At 33.5% G+C, this 20,045-nt stretch overlaps 1 protein-coding gene across 3 annotated transcripts in view; it reads right to left on the minus strand.

The window, feature by feature from the left end:
* mRpL42 (mitochondrial ribosomal protein L42) overlaps positions 1–20,045 on the minus strand; it is a 76,779-nt gene that overhangs the window by 43,324 nt on the left and 13,410 nt on the right. For all 3 annotated transcript variants that reach the window (XM_090406084.1, XM_090406066.1, XM_090406075.1), the window contains exon 2: positions 19,532–19,595. In XM_090406084.1, the coding sequence (XP_090262210.1) occupies positions 19,532–19,595 (64 nt within the window). The remainder of the gene's footprint in view (positions 1–19,531; positions 19,596–20,045) is intronic.

The following is a 20,045-nucleotide window of genomic DNA, read 5'->3' on the forward strand; positions in this document are numbered from 1 at the left end:
GATTCCTTTCTATCTTGAGCTTTTTCATTCCAGTTCTGAATTCCCATCTCATCTAAGTCTTTTTGGATATTATTCTCCAATGCATCCATGGCCTACCTCTGAGTCACTTTCCATCAGCCTTCATCTTGAATTATTGTTTAGCCATTCTCTCCTCACCCATTCTTTCCACATGTCCAAGCCATCTCAATCTGCTTGCTCAAATCTCATCAACTAGAAGTGGGGATCAACAGAGTTCATACAGTTCTTGGTTATGTCTTCTTCTCCATTCTCCTGTTGTGTTATCTCTTACAGATCCATAGACTTTTCCGAGAATTTTATTTTCAAATACATGCAATGCTTTTGCATCTTGGTCTGTTAAGCTCCATACAAAACAATAGACCTAATGATTATCTTGTATATTTCTGTTTTAATTCTGCTTGATAGAATTTTGGAAGATAATAATGATGTAGTGAATGGTAAGATCTATTGGAGATATGTATTCCAGCTTTTATTTCTGAACTAATTTTATTATTTTGAGTAATCAATGTTCCAAGTTATATGAAGGAAGTGGTACTTGTAAATTTCTGGTTATCAATGGTAAAATGTTCATTTTCCCCTTGATTGTGATTTCTGCATACATTTAAATATTCAGTTTTATCCTGGTTGATTTGTAATTCTAGTTTTTTCAGCAGCAATTTTGAGTTTTCTAAATGTTGTTCTAATGTCTTCAGCATTTTCTCCAACAAGGCATATATCATCTGAATATCCTAATATTACTGTTCTGTTTATGTTATCTTTTACAATTTCTTGAATGCATTTTTCTAATGCTAGATTAAAAAGGATGGGCGAAAGGGCATCTCCTTGTTTCAATCCTGTCTTAATATCAAAAGTTTAAGATCTAATTCCATTAGCTAATAATATGCTTCGGCAGTCAGTGGTGCAAATTTTGATTAGACATATTATCTTATGAGATATTCCTAGTTCATCTAATATTCTCCAAGGTTCTCTATGAATGTTATCATATGCTTTTCTAAAGTCTACAAATAAAATATGGACCTGCAGATTGTATTGCCATTTTTTTCTAGTATTTGTCTAAGTATAAATATTTGGTAAAATGTTGATCTATTTCTTTGAAATCCCACTTGATATTCACCAATATTTTCTTTGGTACAAGATAAGATTCTTTTTAGTATAATATTAAATAATTTTGTAGCCTGATGTCAGTAGTGATATTCCCTTGTAATTTTCATATTTGTTTCCCTTTTTATAAGCAGGAATTATTAGTGATTCTTTCCATTCCACAGGTATCTCTTTTTTTTCTCCAAATTAAATTTTCCAGCTTATGTATATGAGTGGTTAATTAATTACCCCCATATTTAATGAGTTCAGCTATCATTCCTTCAGTACCAGGTGCCCTGTTGTTTTTGAGCAGCTTTATACTTTCCTCTACTTCAGCCAGGGAAGATTTAATTATTTCTGGTTGACAAGTATGATAAGTATTCTGTTTGAAAGACACAGTAGGTTCATCACAATTTAGGAGTTTGTTTAAGTACTCTCTCCACCTGTTTGCTATTTCATCTCTAGTGGTTAGTGTTTGTCTATTGCAAGTGTTGTTTACTGTTGTTTTCATATGCAAGCCTGTTTTTTGGTTTTAGTTTCATGGAAAATTTTTCTGGGATTATTTACTGTAAAGTATTTCTGTATGTCTTCAATCTGTTCATGAAAGAATTTTCTTTTCTGTTGTCTTATTATTTTATTGGCTTCCTTGTTGCTCTTTTTGTATCTCAGAGATGCATGAATATCAGCTGGGTTATTAAGCCAAGTGTTTTATTTTTTTTCTTACTGCTTATCACCATAGTTCATTGAAACATTTTTTATGCCGTATTTTACTTAGAATTCTGAATTTTCTGCTACTACTTTTATGCTATCCTTGATATGATTCCAGATGTTTTCAATATTTTCATTCTCCTCTGGTAGTATATTTTTCAATTTCTGTTTTAATTCACACTCATATTTTTCTCTCTCTTCTATCTAGTTTATTAATATTGTAGTTCAGTTGATTTGCATGTGCTGAAAATATTTACTGTTTATTTTAATCTTAAGTAAGATATCAATCAGAAAATAGTCACTATCACACTCAGCTCCTCTGAAGCTCTGGATACTTTGAATGCAATTTCAATGTCTTTTACTGATTATGATATGGTCTATTTGATTGAATGTAAGACCATGGAGATTTCTATGTTCGTTTGTGTATATTCTTCCTCAAAAACATAGTGTTGCTTATAAATATTATTTCTGGAAAATTTTCCATGCTACTCCTCTAAATTAGTATTAATTTTTATGGCTATTTTGCCTATTTTCCTTTAGGAGTACCCCTTATATAATGTCATTGGCTCTTTATTTTAAAGCATTATTGAATTTTAGAGACACAGATAAACAAAAAATATATGGAAGGAATAATTTTGGATATACCTTTGTAGGATGTTCGAGGATGTATTCTTTTGAAGAAGCACCAGGTGTATAACGATAAAAGTTTAAATAACACTGCAAAAGTATGACCAAAAGGAATGGGGGGGGGGGGGTAGAAATGTGGGAACTAGATTGTATACAAAACAAAGGCATGTGAATTAAAACCGAATTTCCAAGGATGGACTATAAATTCTTTGAGAAAAAAAGGAGAAAGATAAAATATTTTTAGGAAAAAGGAGAAGGATAGAATATGATGAATCAAGATTAGAGGTGGAAGTAATAGGGTGTGAGCCATTTCGAATGACAATTGTCTGTGGAGCTCGTGGGAAAAAAATGAGTAAAAAGCCAATGACATTATACAAGGGGTACTCCAAAAGAAAAATAGGTCAAATAGTCATAAAAATTAGTACTGTTGCTTATTATGAAATTTCTGGATGCAGCCAAATTAAATAATCTTTCTCCATTAATATTTGTCTCTTCATGAAGGCTTTGGTTTCCAATAATTTTTTTTATAAATTTCTTCTTTTCTAATTTTTGAGTTGAAATCACCTAATAAAATTATTATATCTTGCTGGAGAATTTTTCAAGGATTAATTCCAGTTTTTCATAGAATTCATCTTTTATCGACTCTTCTACAGGTGTGTGTATATTAATAAAGGTTATCTTGAACCATTTTGCTTGTACTTTTAGCTTGCTTATTCTTTCGTTAAAAGCTTCAAAATTCGATCAGAAATGACTGCAATATTTTCCTAATGATGAAAACGGTTCCTAATTCATGTTTATCAGAGTTGTTTCCATCATAAAGTAGCAAAAGGTTTTCTTTCTTCAAATTTCCTTCTCCTGTCCATCGTGTCTCTTGTTTTGCTACTATATCCATTTTATATCTATTTAATTCATATATGATTTCTTGAAATGCTCCAACTCTATGTAAGCTTCTGACATGAAAACCTATTCATAAATATTATTCCAAGGCCTGGGTCGATATCCATTTAAGTCTATTCAGCATTTCGTGTTTTGGTACATGTTTCGTGACCAGTTGATTTTTAATGAGATGGCGGTTGTCGGCCAGCCGTCTCATTAAAAAGCCGTCTTGAGAAATGGCTAAGAAAAATTGTGGAAGGAAAGTTTGGTGAAAAACAAGTACCATCAGGATCAGACTTTCGCTTCACAAGGATCTGTATTTACATTTTGTAGATCTGGAAAGCATTTCAAAATGCTACAGTTATATGATGTAAATCAGACATTATATTGAACAATACATAGTCTGTATTTAAGCTGTAAGTCAGCAATTTGACTTGAAGGAGGTAGAGGAAGATAATTTGAGGTAAAATCAGGTGTGTGACAAGGGTGTCCATTATCTCCACTGTTATTCATTATCTATATGGATCACATTATGAAGGAAAGTGGTATTAAATCTGATATCAAAAGTGGCAATATTAATACAGAATCTTTATGCAGATGATGTTATACTTCTGAATAAATCCAGTACAAGTCAGCAGGATTCCCTACCTAAATTGAATAACTGTCATAATAAATTTGACATGAAAATCAGCAATAAAACGACAATGAAAAAAAGCAGAAACAATGAAAAAATCAACTGTATCCTGAATGAACTTATAGAACAAGTAAAACGTTTCAGCTACTTAAGCATAATTTTTAGTGAAGGTGGTAAATTTAAATATGGAAATAGACAACATAATTAGGAAAGCCAGTATGATAGGAAGCCAAGTGAATAAATTTATATGGAATAAGAGAGAAATTAGTCAAAACACTAAATTAGCTGTATACAAGACAGTGTTCAAACCAATTTTGAATTTATAGATCTAAAAAAGATTAGTGGAGGGAACAGATGGAATCAATGGCAGTATTACATTAAAAATTAAGATATTAGGAAAGAACTTGCCATTGTTATCATTCAGGAATGTGTTAGTAGAGCTAATCTCAGGTGTTATGGTAACTTAAATAGAATGGGAGAGGAAAGATTAGCAAAACAAGTGTCCTTTTGCCAGGTTGGAAAGAAAAAGAGCCAGAGGAAGACCAAGATGTAGATGGATATATATGGTAAAAACTGTCTTAAAAGAAAGAAATATAAGATCTGAAAATGTTGGATTTTGACAGATAACATATTAATTTGGAGGAAAACTGTTGATAGAAAGTTAATGTAACTTTTTCATGTATCCTGTACACCCCTTGGATATTATGTGAGGAATATGATGATGATAATGACAAATATCAAATGGAGAACCTATGTTCACAAGATTATTAAAACTTGGAAATGACTAGAAGACATAACAACAAAACTGCTACTTACATACCAAATCTTCAACATATTTGTATCCACCATGGAAAAGTTATCTTTAAGAAAACATCTTGACTACTAAAATTATTTATTATTTAAAACAGCCAAACATTTAAATAACAGAATATAGAAGGGTACAAGTATTGTGTTCCTTTGTATGTAACATGAAGATTGAAATGAAATGTTGGGAAATTAAAGTAATTGTTCCTAACATGGTTGTAGTCTGTGTAATTTACTGAAATAAATGAAAAAAAAAATATATATATATATTTATTATGATAGAACTAATAGGCTATATGGACTTCCAAAAATTCACAAAGAAAATATTTCATTAGGACCTCATGATGATGCAAAGCCACCAGTGTGCCCTGCACACTGGTGGCTTGGCATCGTCATCATCAACAACAAATGACTTCTAGAATACCTTCTACCAGCGTGGGATAGATCTTGATGTATTTTAGCTTCAGCCTTTCTGGCCTATTGGGGCAAATTTGATTTACCAGAGCCTTTGCTCTGGTAAATCAGAGTATGTAGCACTGCATTTCAGTGCAAAGATTTTTAAAATAAAATAATAAAAGAAAATTTTAATTTGCATATGCATGAGCCTTTGCGAGAAAGATTTTGATAAAATACATAGTGAAAAATTATGGGATATAATATACATACATACATACCTAGTTTATTCACAATATGATACAATGTGAAAAGGGAAAAGCGATTTATATTCAAAATTAAATATTGCAAATTATGGTCTTCCAAGTCTCTCTATCCTGAGCTAACTGGTAGATGTCAGATGGAGTTTTGCAGTTCAGCCTACTGATGGTTTCACATATGTATTGTCAAAATTGTTTGCATGGTCTTCATCTACTGCGTTTGCCATCTGGTTTGTACAGGATGAAGGATTCCAAAAAGGGTGAGACTTCAGGATGTCTGAGTTGATTCCCAAGTCATCTGAGTTGTAGTTTTTTTACTATACTGACAAGTGGTTCTTGCTTAGCCAGATTTAGCACAGCAGAGTAAGTGACATAGTCCATCCAGGTGTATCCAAGGATAAGTCTGAGAATGTAGTTCCAAAGGAGTTAATTAGATCTGTAGTTTTTTTGGTGCTTATTGTCCAGGTTTGAAAACCATACAAGAAGATGGATCTTGGTTGCATGGTATAGTCTTAATTTTGTCTTTAATGATAATAATAATGATTTCCTGATGGGGCGGAGTTAGTTTGTTATGGAAGACTAGAGCCAGCTGTTTACGTTTTCTGATATCATTTTCTGTATTGCTGATGTACGATCCAAGGTATTGAAAGTTCTTTACTCTTTCAAAGGGTTTATTGTTAATTTGAAGTATAAAGTTTTCACAACCTATTGAGAATGTTTTGGACTATTGGATGCTGATCTGCAGACCAATAAGTTTAGCCTGTGCCTCTAATAGACTGAGATGTTTTTGTGCATTTGTTGGTTCTGTATCAATAAGTACAACATCATCAGCAAAGCTAAGATCAGTTATTTGCATGGTGTTGGGTGGATGTTTTAATGTTAAAACCAAGATCTTCTGTATGGGATATAATAAAAAAAATAAATTAAATAAATTAAAAAAAAGAATATCCATTGCAATTAGTACAAGCTATAAATATTATTGCTAAATAATAAATTAACAGAAGAAATTGAAATTAATCAAGGCATAAGAGATATAGTTTGTTTCCAACTCTATTTTAAGTATTTATTGATCGAATTACAAAGGAAACAACAATAAAACAGGTAGTCAGTGAATAAGAACTTCTGTTAATATAATGATGTATGCAGATGATTAGATTGCAAAATAATGAAGATGAGGCAAAAATCATATTAGATGAAAAATAGTTATAGAAGATAAAAATCGACAGTAAAACAAGGGTGTGCCTACTATAGCCACTGTTATTTATCAACATAGATCATATTATGAAGAAAAGAGCATTAAAACCAATATCAAAATTGGAGATTTTGATATCAGTTTTAATGCTACTCGGTCACAGCTACTTTAATCACTCATAACAATGTCTGTTTAAATCCCCCATTAAAAATATGGGGGATGTTAAGTGCAATATGATGTCATCAAGGTCATCTTGAGAAATATCTGTGACAGGAGGAAGGTAGATGCAGCTACTATTATTAGAATTCCAACTGAGAATCAGATAACTACTTCTATGCTGGTGTTAAATGGGACTTGCTAGAAGGGGATATGGTTGCACACAAGGATAGCGACTCCTTAGTGGGCAGGCGATGGCCCTGCCCTATCCTTGCAAATAATAGTAAAATCATGGAATGCCAGATCGCTTAGCTTCAGGTATCTTTCCTGCAGGCAGAAGCATATTGATTTATACTTCTGCAAGACAGCCTTGATGTTATTAATGTTTTGTCAGAACCCATGACAATTCCCCTATATGCATTCCAATTGGAATGCTTTCATTATTTCTTTTTGATGGTATCATTTGACTTCCTATGTTCAGAGGTTTTGTTTTCATTAGTCTTGGACTTTTTTTTTTTTAGAATTGTGAATGACTAGTATCCATAATTTCTTCTGTAAAAAAATATCTAAGACATCAAATTCCATTTCCTTTAGGGCACTAAGTATATTAATTCATTTATCTTCCCAAAGGGTAATGGAAGTATCCATGCTATCTGTTGATGGGCCATCTGTTAAAGGGTCTAGAGCACATATGGGCAACCCCCAGCCCAGATCTGGCCCTAATCTATTTCAGCGAAGTTTGTCTGATTCATGGTGGGAGAAAATATGCGTGTTCTACTAACTCACATTAAGCTGACGTCATATGACTTGTGCAAAACACATTATGTTTTCTGCAACCAAGGTTTCTCTCTCTCACTTCTCACGGTGAACATGTTCACACATGCCATGTGTGTGAACGTGTTCAATGTGTCAGTTCGGTACTTGCGTTGGTGTTGTGCTTTGTTCAGTGCCTGCATTGATGTTATGTTCTGTTTGGTGCCTGCAGTGTAGAAGACAGTTTTGTTTGACAGTTCTGAATATCGCTTATAAATTTGGGACAATGTCAGGGGTTATTGCAAAAAAAAAGAAAAGTAGATGCAGAGAATTGTCAATTTTAAGACAACTGGATGGAGGATTATTATTTTATTCTGAATAAAGGTTTGCCTGCATGTTTGCTGTGCAACGAATCCGTATCCGTCAACAAAGAACATAACTTGAAGAGACACTTTACTTCGAGACATGCTGAAAACCCAAAAATTGATGGACAACTACGAAAAGATGAAATACAGAAGTTGTAGAAGAACTTGGATACCCAGCAGTAAATGTTAAACAAGCAAAGAACGCAGCACCACAGCATTGTCAAAGCGAAAAAATCACTAAGCATTCTAAGTCATTTGGTGAAGGAGAATTTATCAAAGAATGTCTGCTGGATGTTGCAAGTATAATATGTCCTGAAAAGAAAAAAGACTTTGAGAATATTCGTTTGTCGAGACGTACTGTTGTCCAATGGATAGAAATTATGACTGATGATATCAAAAAAAGTTTAAGAGAGAAGATTGCTAGATTGGAAGCATTTTCAATTGCTTTGGATGACAGCACCGATGCCTCCGATACAGCACAACTAGCAATATTTATTCGAGGAGTTGATGCGGATTTCAACATCACAGAAGAATTATTGGCGCTTCGGCCGTTAAAAGGAACAACTACCGGTGAAGATATATTTGAAACAGTCAACACAGTCTTTGAGAGATTTGGGCTTAAATGGAGTTCACTATCTGGTATATGCACTGATGGAGCCCCTGCAATGGTTGGTGCACAGAAAGGATTTATTGGAATAGTTCATGAAAGAGCAATAGAACTACAAATCCATCTGGAAAATTTAACAAATTTTCACTGCATTATCCACCAAAAAAATCTGTGTGCAAAATCGATTAAATTCACAAATGTTATTGAAGTTGTGGTAGCCAGTATTAACTTTATTAAGTCATGTGTACTTAATCACCGCCAATTTAAGGAGTATTTGGCAGACCTATTTTCAGATTATGAAGATGTGTCTTATTATTGTGAAGTGAGGTGGTTGGGTAAAGGTAAAATGTTAAAACGATTTTATGATCTGAGACAAGACATTATATTATAAATAAATGAAATATGAAGTAGCAACTTGTTTTAATTCATTTAACATTAATTTATTTTATTTAATAATTTGGTCCGGTCCTTGACTCGGAGACAGAATGATAATTTGGCCCTCGAACTAGGAAAGGTTGCCCGTGCCTGGTCTAGAGGTATGTTTTTAATCTTCAGTGGTGCACATTCCATTATTTTTTTTAATAAGAGGATTTTCATGTAGTGGGATCATTTTTGGCATGTTCTTCAGGAGTGAGTCCATATTGGTTTCTCTTTAATTGCTCTAAAGAGACAGCAAATAAGTCATACCTTTCAGGGATGTTGTTGTGAGAAGGCAGGATTAACATATGTGTCAACACCCTGACTGGCACTGTCTTCTTTCTTGACAGTTGCCTTCTTAGCATAAGAGGGTTTGGCAGGAGTTGTTGCTACTGTTGTGGTATACTTCCTCTTCACCTCCTGACAGACGATGCATTGCTCTGTGTTTAATTTTTGTATCACCTTTTCGTCTTTCCACCTTTGGCATGCTCAAAGAGTATGCCAGGTGGTCTAACTCAGAGAATTTCAGTGTTTTCCTCTTACAGTCTTTATTCTCATGATCTTTACTGCCACACTGGGCACAGATGACAGAATCAAGACAGGTTCTTGATCTGTCATCTGTGTCATTCAGTTTGTGAATGACAATATCCCTGACATTTAAAGCAGTATAAAGGATATGGGATATAAAACCTTACTGGACAGTTGAGATAACCTACTCTGAAAGATGGTGGCAGTTTGAATTGGATTCTAGGGTGATGGCAGTTTGAGGTGGAGGAAAAAGAGCCTAATGCACCTGAGCCACAGGGCCAAATGAAGAACACATCATTTATCTTAACCAGACCAAAGGGTTAAGAACACAGTATTAAGAGCATATTTTTTGAAATGCTACATATAGAAATTGACTATGAGGAGGATGACAGAGGAGAGGACCAACCACTTCGTCCTTTATTTGTTTATAAATTATATCTTTCCAAGTGAAGTAGCTGGTATGGATGACAAAATTAAAGAGATCAGTAATGGCAGAAGGAGAAAACATTAAGTTGTTACAAAGGGATATACTGGTGAATAAAGAAGTGATGTAAAAATTACCATGATATCAGTACTGCTTAAAACTAAATTTTGGAATAAAGATTTGAAGTGGATGGAATTTTTTTTTATAAAAGGTGAAGTACGACAAGTAAGTTCTCTATCTTGTCTTTTCAAACATGTGCTTACCTTGCAAACCAAATATGATTATGAACTTTTGAAACCTGTAACAATGAGAAATAGCATCAAGATGATTCTATTTATGGTTTATTGTGAATATAGTGATTTCTCAATTATCTGAATTTCACATAATCAAACCAAAGTCTTGGCTCTCAAAAAAAAAAAAAAAAAGCCTCTGCAGTCCATGATAAAAATGCAGCTCATGTTTGATGCTTAAATTAAAATCTCCAGTTTCTCATTCAGCTTACACAATAGCCCAAAACAAGTGTAAAAAAAAAAAGTTATCAATGATTCCAAAGCAGACTTCATAAGAATGAAATGTAATAAACTTGCCTCCTGCTGAACTGACTGTCAAGCTTTCTGGTCCCTTGCTAAGGGTGTTGAGTGTAACTTCTGTTCTTTCCTGTTCCGAACTCTCTTGTATCCTGATAGCAACATGTAACTTCACCCAAGGAAAAGGCAGACCTCTTGGCATCAGTTTTTTTCTTCTAACTCTTGCCTGGACAACCAAAGCAAATCACCTCCCATACTACAACAAACTGCCCACTGCATGCCTCCTCTAAACATCTGCTAAAAGGATATCAGGAAAACCTTGATTAATCTTGATACTAATAAGGCTCCTGGTCCAGATGGTATTCCTCCAATTGTGCTCAAGACTTGTGCTCTAAAACTGACACCCATCCTGTATTGCATAAATAAACTATCATAATTCTACTGGCATCTATCCAACAGCATCAAAACAAGCCTACATCCAGCCTGACCCAAAAAAAGGGAGACAAACATCAGCCATCTATCAATCAATTGCTCTCACCTCAGAACTTTCAAAAGTAATGGAAAAGGTTATCAACAACCTATTTATTCATTACCTGGGATTCATTCACTATACCAGGATATTTACATTACAGTCTTAGAAAGAACAGACACAGTGAGTAAAAATCCATCTATTCTTGAATAAAAATGAATCCTATGTTTTATAAGAAGAAGACTAAGTCTGGTAATCTCCAACAAAGTACTGGAATGTACAAGGTATCTATGGTTGATAAGATAGAAGCATCACTGACAAAAAAAAAAAAAACACTCACATGATGAAGGTAAAATTCTCAGACAGGTGGATAATTCTGCAATGATAAATTATTTATGTATATATTACTATCAAATAAAATCAAACCAAAGTCTGACATCATAGGAAGAGTGAAACAGCTGAAGACAATGGGATGGTCATATTGTTCAAAGACAAGATCAACGATGGACAAAAGAAGTACTGGATTGGATTCCATGAGAGGAAAAACAACCACAAGGCTGACCTAAATCATGGTGGATTTATATCATCAGATTTATAGGAGTGATGTGGGAAAGGAGAACCATGGACAGACAATTTTGGAATAATCTTGGAAAGGCTTTCATCCAACAGTGGATCGATAATGACTGATGATGATATTACTATGTAAAAAAAAAGTGTATGTTGATTATTAGTGAATAAAAAAAATTCTTAGAAAACAAATAGAAATAGAAATAAAAAAAATAGAAATAAATATACATAACAAGCAAAACAAATTGTACAAGATGAAGCTGCTTGTTCCATCAACCCACACCTAGATGAATCACCTGATCAACATTATAGTTCATTGGATAAGCCCTTCCTATAGCTATTGACTAAGCTAACAATGTCTACAGCTGCTGTTTAGTTCATTACTGGTTAATTATATTTTGCAAACAAATCGCTTTCCCCCTCTCTCTCTTGTTTCTTTTTCAGAATTTCCATTATAAATGCAAACATGCATGTCTAGACTCTTGGGGGGGGGGGGGGAGACCACATTCCTACCAGGTGCATCCCCTGGGTGGCAGATGGGGGAAACCCAAATGGGTTGCTCTGAATAAAGAATAAAGAGCCATGGACCAAAGAATGGAGCAGAGGCATGGCAAGCTGGCTACATTATTATGCCAGTAACTTCCATAAACCAAAGAAAGTCTACAAATCGAGATAGTGCTACTGCGTATGGGACAGCCGATGTGCCTACTCGAAGACCACATAGAGTATGTGAGAAATCAGCAATGTGGTCAGCCAAGGAAGTGAAACATGTAGCCACCCTCAACATAAGATCATTATACTGACCTGGAAAATTGCAATTAGTCCAGGAAAATTTTAAAATACTGAAATGGAGTATTTTAGGTTTATCAGAGACACATTGGTGCGGAGATGGATTCATGGATTTACCAGAAGGAAGACTATACTTCCCAGGAAGAAAAGATAACATTATTAATTGAGAAGAAACTTACACACTCAGTAACTGAAATAAAACCAGTGTCTCCTAGAATAATCACAGCCAAACTACAAGCAAAAGAAAAAGGTCAAACAATTAAAAAAATCCAAATATATGTACCAGACAGTAACCATTCAGAGGAAGAAATAGAAAATTTCTATGAAGAACTACAACAGGAAATAGATAATTCCAAAAACAGAGAACTCATGATAGTGATGGGAGATTTTAACGCTAAAATAGAACAGTTCACAGCAGACAAAAAAGATGTGATGGGGAAATTTGGATACAGAGAACTTAACGACAGAGGAGAACAATTACTCCACTTCTGTAAAGCAAATGAGCTAATGATTGCAAGCACATTGTTCTATCAATGCCCTAATAACAAATATGCATGGACATCCCCAGATGGTAATATAAAGAACTGCATAAACCATATCACCATAAACAAACAATGGAAAAGAACAGTAAATAATGTACGAACATTAAGAAGCTTAGATTTCGATGCTGACCATGAAATATTACTGCCAAAATGAAGATAAAATTCAACAGGAAAATCAATATCAGAAAACAAGAAAACATCAACCTATTAAAACTAAAAGATAGCTCAAGCAGAAGTCGATTTTTAGAACAAATGTGCTTGAAATTAAAACCCTCCATTTTCCAGAACAGTGGAAAATACTGGGAAGAAGAAAAAAGTGTCAATTGCAAAAGACACTCTAGGTACCAAACCCAAAATAAACAAACAGTGGATAACCCAAGAAATTGAAGCTACAATAGAAGTGAAAAGAGAGGCCAAGATACTTGTAAACCAACAAAACAATGAAGAGAATAGAGAAAAATACAGAGCACTAAAAAATAAAGTTGATAACCTATGCAAAAAAGCCAAAGAAAAATGGTTAGCAGAAAAGAAATGCCAAGAAGCATACCAACAAAACAACCTAAAAGTCTTCCATGACACTATAAGAGAAATTACAAAGGAATTCTCAGCAAAAACAGTAACAATGATAAACAACAAGATGACTGAAACCAGGAATATTGAAGATATAAGAAAAATCTGGTCAAACGATTTTAAGACTATCTTTCACCAAGGAAACAAAACTACAAAGCCAACAATAGAAGAAAATAACAACCACCCAAAAATTTTACAAGAAGTAGTTAGATACGCAATAAAACAGATGAAAAACAAAGCACCAGGCATTGATACTATCCCTACTGAACTATGGTCATGTGGAGGCAGCACATCAATAGAATATTTAACAACCCTATTCAATAAAATACTACAAACAGGAGAGATCATTCCGATATACATAGGAGACAAAAGAGACTGTAGAAATTACAGACCAATCAATTTACTCTCCCACACCTATAAAATATTCGTAAGAATTATACAAAATAGATTAAAAAACACCTATGAAGAACTGATAGGCATAGAACAAGCTGGTTTCTGAGGAAACTATTCAACAATAGACCAGATTTTCACATTGCACCAACTAGCAGAGTTCAGCTGGAAAGACCATAGAGAACTATATTGTTGTTTTGTGGACTTTAAACAAGCTTTCAATAGCATCAATAGAGAAATTCTTCTTAAAGTTCTACTAGAAAAAGCAATAGATAAATATATAATACAGTTTCTGATAAAATATTACTCTAAGACAAATGCAATAATTAAAAACAACACACTCAATAGAACTCATAGAGATCCAAAAAGGAGTAATGCACGGATGCCCATTATCTCCATGTCTATTCAACATATATCTAGATGAAGTTGTAAAGAAGGCAAAAAACAATGAGCCTGGAATCAATGTCAATGGTTTAAACATAAATAATATCAAATATGTGGATGATCTGATTCTTATTACAAGAACCCCAAATGAACTACAAAGGTTGATAAACAAGCTAAACGAAACCTGTAAAACATATGACATGACAATAAATATACAAAAGACAAAAGTGATGAAAATAGGGAGGAACAGAACTACCATCTCAGCCACCCTAAATGGAGTACAAATTGAAGAAGTAGACAACTTCATATATCTTGGATCAAAATTAACAGAAACAATAAATAAACTCAAAACAATCAAACACAGAATAGCGATAGGATGGACCACCATGGGAAAATTACAGAAAATCTGGAAAACAAACAAGATATCTAAGCAAGCCAAAATCAAATTATATGAATCAATAATTATACCACATCACCTATGGAGCAGAAGCGTGGACAGTTAAGAAAAGAGAGGAGAAAAAACTGCTGGCATTTGAAATGAAATGCTTAAGAAAAATAAATAGAACAAGTTGGATAGAAAAGAAAACAAACAGCACAGTCAGACAAGAATTATTGTATAAAAAGACAATAGAAAAAATTAGTAAACAACAACCGAGATGGTTTGGCCACACTATACGCATGGACGCAGACAGACTTCCTAACGTCCTAATCAATATTTTTCCAACTGAAAAAAAGCAGACCCGGAAGACCAAAAATTATCTGACTGAAATGAATAAAGAGCATCTCGGGGATGTAGAACATATAAGGAACTTTTTCAGACATCAAGGAATAGAGAAGAATGGAAGATCCTGCTCAAGAGAAGACTCAACCCGTCTTAGACGGAAGAGAAAAAGAGATGTCTAGCCTTAACAGGATCACATGTAATTTGCTCCATCAAAGCAATTTATCGGATACATAAACTATCACAACTCTAAATTGACTCTAATGAAAATAATTCTATTCACAACTGCTCTTTTAGTCCCTTATATCTGCCTAGCATTTTCCCATGGCTCAAGTGCTCATTAATATTGGTTCACATATTTATATCTTTTAGTAATTTAAATACATCAATTCTGAATACAGGATTCTCCTTAATTATGTTTTTAATATACAGTAATCCCTCAATTAATGTGCCTCCAATTAGTGCGTCATTTTTTTCGATACCCAAATTCGATTAGTGCACCTATATACATCTTAAAAAGAAATGTTACAGATTTTAAAAATTTTCTATCTATATATTTTTATGGCTAACTATTTTAAGAAATCACTCCCCAGAATGAAATAATTTAGTTACCGATTTAAAACATTTTGTATGCTGTATACTATCTTCCAAATTTTTACCGCTGAAATTTATGTCGTCTGCTATAGTATGCCCACAGATTCGAGACCCTTCGACACTTTGGCGCATTTCACAAAAAGGAGAATCCATTCCGATAACAGGGTAATCAATCCGTCTTCTGGGATGAGTTGTTTACTATTACATGTTGGAAAATTAACTTCTCTTTTATGATCATTGTAGTTTTTAAAGTGGTAACTATTTTGCTTGTATAACAGTTGGAAAATTTTATCTAAAAAGCACGTGATTTTGCATGTTGGCGACCAATTCGTACGTCCTTTCTTTCTCCCCTTCAATGATAACGTCCAAGAGTTAATTAAATCTCATTCTGAAGAATTCAGTGATTCCGACCTGCTAAATTTAGATGCACAGCGGGAAGATCCTGAAGAATATGTAGAAAATTTAACCACTGATAGTCAGCCAAAAGAGATTTCACAGAAACAATTTGAAAATATTTTTTGCACAATCGAAGTTTTTAAGCAGCAATGCTTAGAGGCTGACCCTGATGAAGAGAGAAGCAGTAAAATTTGCAGAAGAGTAGAAGAGGCAATAGGGCCATACCGTCGGTTGTATAAAAAAAAAAAAAATGCCTGCCAAACTACGTTAGCTCAATTCTTTGTTAAGAAGTAGAATAATAAATTTATATTCGGATATGTCTTATTATATTATAATAAGACATATCCTAATTCTTTAATAAAAAAAATTAAGGGTCAAAAAAGAAATCTGAGGTTATTATATTCGATTAGTGCTTTTTCGATTAATGAGCCTGTTTTAAAGAACGCATTAGGGCACTAATCGAGGAATTGCTATATTCTGAAACAAACACATTCCTTCACCCCTGCACAGATTTGACTATAATTGAAGAATCCATTATGATATGTGGTGCATCAGCCTACATGCAAATAGGAAATTCGAGAGGTTTCTTCTCACCCTGATGTGAACATATGAAAACAGGACAGCTTCCTTATCCATTATCTACCCTATATATATAAAATGATAAGCCTCATGTTATGTTTGTATGGCATGTTTTCTGAAATGTTTTGAAACTCAGGGGAGACCCTGAGTGTCGAGTCTTCAAAATTCAAGTCATCAGAATTCAAGGAGAACCACCCTAACAGTCCGGAACTCGGGGGGGGGGGGGGGGGGTATCCCCCCCTAGTGTGTGTGTGTATTTTTTTTTTAATGGCGAATTTGATATTAAAATGCTTTTGAACCATATTTTCTGGGGGTAAGGGGGGGGAGAGTCAAATTCAGGCTAAATAGAAGTTGTCAGGATCAGACTGTTACTTTAAAACAAACAGTTTAAAAACAGTTTATAGATCTAGAAAAGACACATGACAACCATAGAAAAATGTTTAAAGCACTATATAGTTCAACCACAAATGAGAGAATCCTCGACACTTCTGCACATGGCAGAAGAAGGACAATCTTTCCAATAATAGAGTAATCAATTTGTTTCATTGGATGAGTGTTTATTATTACATCAGAAAATTAGTTATTCTTTTATGAACATTGCAGTTTTTAAACTGATAACTATTTTGCTTGTATAACAGTTGGAAAATTTTACATATAAAGCATGTCATTTTGCATGTTGGTAACAAATTCGTATAATATCCCTTATTCTTTTCTCCCCTTCAACATAAATTGATTCTTCTTGGCATTGTGCCAGCTATGGTTCTCTGAACTGTGGGCAGACTATAATGATAAAGAATAAACAAGACATTACACAGATCAATATACTGTCTATATGTCATGAAAAAAATACTGGAAGATGGTTTGATGTAAAATCAAATTTAAGAGAAGGATGTATGCATATTATTTCCACTATTATTCATTACCTAAATGGATCACATTATGAGGGAAAGTTGTATTAAAACTAAAAATCAAAATTTAAAACACACACCTCAGCCGTTTTTATGCAAATGATGTTATATTCCTAAATAAATCCAGACAAGTCATCAGGGTTTTTAAAATTAAGCTGAATTCCTGTTGTAAGCGATTTGGCATAAATATTGGCAAAAAAAAAAAAAAAAAACCAACTACATTATTGTTTTATAGGAAGCACCTATAAAAAATAAATAAAATATTCAGGTATTTAGAAATAAATATAGAAACAAATTATGCAAAGCTGGTCCTGCAAGCAGCCAACTGATTTAAATGAATCATCAATTTAAATTACATTATGAGAGAGATTAGCCAAAACACTACACATGGCAGTGTTCAAACCAATTTTAACTTGTGGATCTGAGAACAGAGTTAAAAATAAAATGGTTCATCAAAGACTTAGACACAAATACGAGTTAAAAAATTAGATGAATAGGGATGCTAATAATATAAAGTTACTTCTTAAAATGAAGTTATTTTATATTATTAGCATCTCTGTGTCTGTGAACAGAGATAATTAAAGGGGATAGGATCATGTAAACAGAATGGGAGAGGAAGAATTAGAAAAACAGGAGTTTGATGTCATGATAGCAAAAACAGACACCTAGAAGAAGTTCAAGATCTAGGTGGATTGATGCATTTAGAAACGTGCCTTAAAAGACAAAGTATGTGATATGAAACTGGAATCCTAACCATTAACAGACCATCTATTGTCTCTAGACCATTAGAAATAATATAAACTTACCATGTAGTACTATTAGAGTATATGTGTATATGTGCATATCAGGAATTTGAGATAAGAATTTAAGCTTGACTGGGCAAAAGTGAAGGGGGGGGGGGGATTTCTGAATGATCAGATATCTATGCATCACATCATTTAATCATATTTGGAATTTATTTGTTAAAGTCCCTGAAGGGGAACAGTGAAGAGAGTCACTTCTTCAGATGCAGATATATATATATATATATATATATATATATATATATATATATATATATATATATATATATAGAACCGGCCTACCAGTCCGGAACTGGGGGAGTGCCAGACCTCCCCCGCTTTGAAGACTCGACACTCAGGGACTATCCTGAGTGTCGAGTCTTAGAAATTCAAGTCATCAGAATAATTCAAGGGGAAACCGGGGGATTGGGCACCGTAGGCAGAGACCCCTAATATCCCATTAGAAATTCAATTTAACTGGACTAAAGTGAAAGATATAAAGTGAAAGAAGTCTACTGTTTCCGCAATAGACCTCTACAAGCTGTACAGCCTAATCTGAAACATGGTTATCTAACAATGTATAATGTCCCTAAAAATTTGGTCCAAGTGAACTAAAATTAAGGAGTCTTGATTCCTCTATTGATACCTGTATAAGTTGCATCTTTCAACACATTTTCACCTACATCAGTCTTTTCTCATATTGCTCAAACAGGAGGAAGAAAGTAAAATTTGCAAACACCTATAAAGGTGCTTGCAAATTTTACTTTCTTGCATCATTCAACTGATTTCAACCAATTAGTCCTCTACTTTTTACCTGATTTATCTAAAATAAATAAATAAAATTTTAAAAAAATGAGATAAATAAAAATAAAAAATGAACTATCAAATAATGTAATAAAAAAAAACAGTGAGGCAAGTACTGCTTTCACAAGAGGTGGCAGGATTTTGGGAAAAAAACGGCTGTTTGAATTACACTGGTGAGAATGTAAATTTCCCACTGAAATTCAATCAATACTACAATAGCAGAAATTTGCTGATCTGGTCGGCTGAATGGTTAACTTATCTGCTCCCCAAACAACAGGCCACAGGTTGGAATCCTGACATGGACATGAATGTTTGTGACTGTCTTTTACATGGCAGATGAATTTCATTGTCCAGTATGAAATGGCCACTCCACGAATAGAAAAAATATAAAATAGTCATTAGTCAAGTATAAGTAATAAACCTAGCATACTAATGTACTCTAGAATTATTACTTTTAATGGGTGGGAGTTATATAAAAAATAAACAAACAGTATCATGAATGAAAATACTAAGAAAATAACATCAGCAAAACAGCTAGTAATAAATTGCACTCAACTTCTTTTGTCATTTTCTTAACAATACATGGCTAACATTTTTAAATATGAATTATTTATGAAATCAGAAACTGTGCTATCATAAAGTATCAATATCATGTATGGTTATTTACCTGTCCATAACACTTTTTGTTGAATATGATGAGCAAACTTCATTTTTTGGGAACAATGAAGACTCTAAGAGTAAAAATCAATAACATTAATCTCTTAATGAGTGTTACAAATACAAAGTTATATGACTATATCCAGGGCTTAGCAAATTATGCAAAATCCTACCTGCCACAAAAATGTAACTGCTAAAGCCCCACCCTTCCCATTTTTAAATATGTTCTAATAAGTTGATAGGACTTATAATTTAAAAAATTCCATAGTGATCAGTGGTGCTGCATTATGTTCGGAGAACATTTTCCTTTATGTGAGAGCCATTCGAAGAAGAAATTAAATAATAAGAATTGGAAAATATTTGACTTTGTTACATTAATTTTTGTTACAAGAATGACCCTTTATAATTATGCATATTCTTCTATGTTTTCTTAAAGTTAAAAAAAATTGTTTAGAAAGCTATGTTTATTAATATTCTATTTTGTCCGGTCTGCAGCTACTCAAGTGGCCAAATCTACTTGCCAT

The sequence above is a fragment of the Typopeltis vanoorti genome, chromosome 2, assembly GCF_054136105.1.
Source record: "Typopeltis vanoorti isolate ZY-2024b chromosome 2, IOZ_Tvanoo_1.0, whole genome shotgun sequence".
In the NCBI taxonomy this organism is placed as follows: domain Eukaryota; kingdom Metazoa; phylum Arthropoda; class Arachnida; order Uropygi; family Thelyphonidae; genus Typopeltis; species Typopeltis vanoorti.